At 47.9% G+C, this 5,914-nt stretch overlaps 1 protein-coding gene across 1 annotated transcript; it reads right to left on the bottom strand.

Moving 5' to 3' along the window:
* Window positions 1–2,347: 2,347 nt before the first annotated feature.
* On the bottom strand, window positions 2,348–3,485 carry LOC309559108 (mas-related G-protein coupled receptor member H-like). Its single transcript, XM_082262247.1, has one exon. It carries the CDS (start codon window positions 3,441–3,443, stop codon window positions 2,463–2,465), a length of 981 nt encoding a protein of 326 aa, XP_082118373.1. The 5' UTR covers window positions 3,444–3,485; the 3' UTR covers window positions 2,348–2,462.
* Between the last annotated feature and the right edge of the window lie 2,429 nt (window positions 3,486–5,914).

Below are 5,914 nucleotides of genomic sequence, written 5' to 3'. Positions count from 1 at the left end.
GGGATATTTTATCCATTACCTCCTGCCTGGTTGTCCTTGTCTTTGGAAGCGCTAATTTTCCCAATTTTTCTGTTGGTATGGTGCTGTTCTCATTTGGGTCTGAGTATGGCTGGGACATGAGACTTAAGGCTTCTCCCCACCCCCATATGGTATCTTCATTTTTTTTTTTCAGACAGACCCTCGGATCTTCTGATTGATTAGATCTTAGCGCCAGGTTTCCTTTGTGTGTATTCTCAGTGTCCTTCACCCCTCTCTGCCAATCCCTCAACTGGCCTCTGCTCACTGTTCTGCACCCCTCTCTGCCAAACCCTCCACTGGCCTCTGCTCACTGTCCTGCACCCCTCTTTGCTAATCTCTCCAATGGCCTATGCTCTGTGTTCTCCACTCCTCCCTGCCAATCCTTTCACTGGTCTCTGCTCAGTGTCATCCACTCCTCTCTGCCAATCCCTCCACTGGCCTCTGCTCAGTGTTCTCCACTCCTCTCTGCCAATCCCTCCACTGGCCCCTGCTCAGTGTTCTCCACTCCTCTCTGCCAATTCCTCCACTGGCCTCTTCCCAGTGTCCTTCACCCCTCTCTGACAATCCTTTCACTGGCCTCTGCTCACTGTCATGCATCCCTCTCTGCTAATCCCTCCACTGTCCTCTCCCCCATGTTGTCCACTCCTCTCTGCCAATCCTTCCACTGGTCTCTGCTCAGTGTTCTCCGCCCCTCTCGGCCAATCCCTCCACTGGCCTCTGCTCACTGTCCTGCTCACCTCTCTGCCAATCCATCCACTGGCCTCTGCTCACTGTCCTGCGCCCCTCTTTGCTAATCTCTCCAATGGCCTATGCTCTGTGTTTTCCACTCCTCTCTGCCAATCCTTTCACTGGTCTCTGCTCAGTGTCATCCACTACTCTCTGCCAATCGCTCCATTGGCTCCCTGCTCAGATTAATCAACTCCTCTCTGCCAATCCCTCCACTGGCCCCTGCTCAGTGTTCTCCACCCCTCTCTGCCAATCCCTCCACTGGCCTTTGTTCAATGTCCACCACCCCTATCTGTCAATTTCTGCAATGGCTTCTGATCAGCCAATCAATACAATTCAAAATACTAGCTACAACCTATCTAGCCATTCACAACTCTTCCCCAATCGACATCACCAACCTCACAGTATCTTACAATAGCAAACAAACCATCCCCTCTGCTCTTCCTAAGACTTCCCCAGAAATCCTGCTCTTACTCCCTCACCACCTGCTCCCATGCTCACCCCCAGGACTTCTGCAAAGCCTTTTCCATCCTCTGGAACTCCTTACCCCACTTTGTCCAGCTATCTCCTACTCTGTCTTCCTTTAGGTGATTCTAAGCCATTCCTTCTGTGAGGCCTACAGTATCCCACCTTCACCTAATAAACTGTACTACTTTCTCTATCAACTCATTTCCCACAGGCATTACATTTTCTTCACTTTTCTTATTATATTGTAAGCTATCAGGAGCAAAGTCCTCCTAATCTTCTTGTACTGAATTGTATTGTGACTGTACTGTCTCCCTTTATATTGTAAAGTGATTTGCAAACTGATGGCATTATATAAATCCTGTATAATAATAATACAAAAAATAGAATTTTTAGCAATTCTCCAATATCACCCTGAACACATCACTCTTACAGCATCAGGAAAAAACCTCCAACCGGATGTAAGAGGAGTAAATAATCTTTTAGGAGGAAGAGTAATGTCCTCTATGATATCTAAGACTCGATTCCTTCACTGACTGTTATAAATAGAGATGGGTCAAGCACCCCAGCCCCCCCCCCCCCCGTCTTTTCGATTTGCAGCAGAACTCCTGAACAGGGAAAATGTTCTAACCTGAACAGACCCCCACAACCAACTTCCCCAGTAGTGGGGATGAGGCCCCAAAGCACACACCCACCCATGTTGAGGGCACGTGATCTGGTATAATTCAGGAGGGGGGAGGGGACTCGCTCACCACCCCCGCCTTTTCTGACCAGACAGGCTTCCTGCCCGCATAAGGGAGTTTTTTTTTTCTTTTAATACCTACATTTTTTTTTTGCTCAGCTGTCAACGGGGAAGCCTATTGACAGCTGATGATTCATCGGTTATTAAGGAGGCGGCGCCCAGCTTCCCGGGCCCCCCCGACCCCACTCTTTGACAACCAGCTTATATTGTGCCCTGATTGAACAAAGCTTTGCCCAATCAGGGCGCAAAATGCCCTGCCCAGTGATCAGTGCATTGCAGGGCATTTGACGGGACACACACCTGCCAAACACCCTGCAAATTTGGGATTTCCCTGAATGGGGTAAACATCCAATGTTCTGACCGAACTAATGCTCAGGCCAAACCATTCGCCCAACTCTTGTGCTGCCAATGTCTATATGCAGTGGTTATACCACCAGAAGCAATCTCTGTGAGCAGATTCTTAATTTTTTGGACTTTGTAGATCATGGCGGTGGAACACTTATAATCCAGTCTACATAGTTTTGCTACAATCTAGCTCTAAAGCCTCTGATTTGCTTTCAGTCTCAGTCTGCTGACTCCCCATTGTGATGTTCTCTTCAGATGTCTGGTTTGAGTCCTCCTGGAAGGCCGATTCCAAGGCCTTTGCAGTGGAGATCCTCCTCTTCCACCTCCCAACAATGATGTAGATGTATGGATTGGCAGCAGAATTGAATGCAGAGCACAGACAGATCACAATGAGGGAGATAATCCTCATGTATGATGTTGGCATAACAGCAAAGAAATACACCATTCTTATAACTCTGGATGGAGCCAATGAAATGAGATAGTTTATGATGGCGGCAACGACCACAATGTACAGCTTCAAGGGGCGGCACTCTACAGACGTTTTCTGGATCTGGATGAGGAGAACCACACTGGAACCGACCACGAGAACAGTGACAAGGAAGAAAATAGCAGAGGTGACTATGTATACAGTAGATCGGTGTTCTGGGATAACCAAACGTTCCAGTATTGCTATCAGAAGGGACAAGACCCACACTACCGCGCTCAATAAAGCTGACAGGTTCGTCGGCCGCCGGCATTTGTACCAAAGGGGGAAACAGACAGACAAGCACCGTTCAAAGCTGAGAGTCGCAAGGAAAAAGAGGCTTGCGGTAAATGTTAAACTGAGTAGCAGTTCTCCGAATATACTGATGCCCCGAATGCTCTCGTTGGTGGTTTGCATTCCATTTAGCACACACAGAAGATATAGAAAATAAATACAGCATCCCACCGAGAACAGGAAGTCAGCCACCGCCAGGTTCAGAATGTAGACCGTTGACTGATTGAGTTTAATTCTGAAACAGAAGTAGAAAATGACGATGGTATTTCCAATCAGTCCAGCAAGGCAGAGGAGGATGGTGACTACACATAAGGCCGTCTCTGTTCTTCGTGGTGTGAAGTCTGTAGAGTGAGATTGAGGAAATGTTTCATTTGATGTGAGATTAGACATTCTGTAACGCTGTTAGTTCACCGGCCAATAGACCATTCTTCTCTGCAAAGAAAGAAAAACAAATAAGAAAGTAGGAATTAACTTTATACCCATGTGGTGTACAAAGAGGCCACGTTTAGGTTCTTAAAGAGGTTGTAAACCCACTTTAAAGACTTTTACCTATAGGTAAGCCTATATTAAAGCTTACCTATAGGTGCTATAAATATCTCCTAAACATGCACCATTTAGGAGATATTTACAGTGCATGCAGCCGATGACATCATCGGCACATGCGCTCTGAGGGAAAGGCCACCCGTGCCCTTCCTTCAGAGCCCTGTGCAGTGAACGGTAGCTCCCGCGAGCACGTGCGGGAGTGAATCACATCTTCAGCCAATCAGATGGCCAGAGGACACAAACCAGGAAGCAGGACAGCCGAACATGTTGGCCGTCCTGTCACTGCGGGGGCTTCATTTTAAGGTAAGTATTTCATAATGAGCTAGTATGCAATTTGTGGTTACAGGTTTTTTTTCTCATTTTTTTTTGGCTGAGTTTACTTCCTCTTTAACAAAATCCAGTATGATCTCCCCTGTGGGTGTGGCCCATGCAGCTTCACAACGTCACAGCTTCACAATGTCACAGTGTCACAGCTTCACAATGTCACAGCTTCACAACATCACAGCTTCACAACGTCACAGATTCACAGCTTCACAACGTCACAGCTTCACAACATCACAGCTTCACAATGTCACAGTGTCACAGCTTCGCAACGTTACAGCGCCACAGCTTCACGTCACAGCTTCACAACGTCACAGCGTCACAGCTTCACAATGTCACAGTGTCACGGCTTCGCAACGTCACAGCGCCACAGCTTAACGTCACAGCTTCACAACGTCACAGCGTCACAGCTTCACAAAGTCACAGCTTCACAATGTCACAGTGTCACAGCTTCACAATGTCACAGTGTCACGGCTTCGCAACGTCACAGCGCCACAGCTTAACGTCACAGCTTCACAACGTCACAGCGTCACAGCTTCACAAAGTCACAGCTTCACAATGTCACAGTGTCACAGCTTCACAATGTCACAGTGTCACGGCTTCGCAACGTCACAGCGCCACAGCTTAACGTCACAGCTTCACAACGTCACAGCGTCACAGCTTCACAAAGTCACAGCTTCACAATGTCACAGTGTCACAGCTTCACAATGTCACAGTTTCGCAACGTCACAGCGCCACAGCTTCACGTCACAGCTTCACAACGTCACAGCGTCACAGCTTCACAGCTTCACAACGTGACAGTTTCACAATGTCACAGTGTCACAGCTTCACAATGACACAGCTTCACAATGTCACAGTGTCACAGCTTCGCAACGTCACAGCGCCACAGCTTCACAATGTCACAGTGTCACAGCTTCACAATGTCACAGCTTCACAACGTCACAGCTTCACAATGTCACAGCTTCACAGCTTCACAACGTCACAGATTCACAGCTTCACAATGTCACAGTGTCACAGCTTCGCAACGTCACAGCGCCACAGCTTCACGTCACAGCTTCACAACGTCACAGCGTCACAGCTTCACAACGTGACAGTTTCACAATGTCACAGTGTCACAGCTTCACAATGACACAGCTTCACAACGTCACAGCTTCACAATGTCACAGTGTCACAGCTTCGCAACGTCACAGCGCCACAGCTTCACAATGTCACAGCTTCACAGCGTCACAACTTCACAACGTCACAGCTTCACAATGTCACAGTGTCACAGCTTCACAATGTCACAGCTTCACAACGTCACAGCTTCACAATGTCACAGCTTCACAACGTCACAGATTCACAGCTTCACAATGTCACAGTGTCACAGCTTCGCAACGTCACAGCGCCACAGCTTCACGTCACAGCTTCACAACGTCACAGCGTCACAGCTTCACAATGTGACAGTTTCACAATGTCACAGTGTCACAGCTTCACAATGACACAGCTTCACAACGTCACAGCTTCACAATGTCACAGCTTCACAATGTCACAGTGTCACAGCTTCGCAACGTCACAGCGCCACAGCTTCACAATGTCACAGCTTCACAGCGTCACAGCGTCACAACTTCACAACGTCACAGCTTCACAATGTCACAGTGTCACAGCTTCACAATGTCACAGCTTCACAATGTCACAGCTTCACAACGTCACAACGTCACAGATTCACAGCTTCACAATGTCACAGCTTAACAACGTCACAGCTTCACAATGTCACAGCTTCAAAGCTTCACAATGTCACAGCGTCACAGCTTCACAACATCACAGCGTCACAATGTCACAGCGTCACAGCTTCACAACATCACAGCGTCACAGCTTCACAACATCACAGCTTCACAACATCACAGCGTCACAGCTTCACAACGTCACAGATTCACAGCTTCACAATGTCACAGCTTCACAATGTCACAGCTTCACAACGTCACAGCTTCACAGCTTCACAATGTCACAGCTTCACAACG

This window comes from Pelophylax lessonae (assembly GCF_965119305.1).
Source record: "Pelophylax lessonae genome assembly, chromosome: 6".
Taxonomy (NCBI): Eukaryota; Metazoa; Chordata; class Amphibia; order Anura; family Ranidae; genus Pelophylax; species Pelophylax lessonae.
The sequence above is the reverse complement of the archived record's forward strand: the minus strand, read 5'-3'. Positions and strand labels throughout refer to the sequence as shown.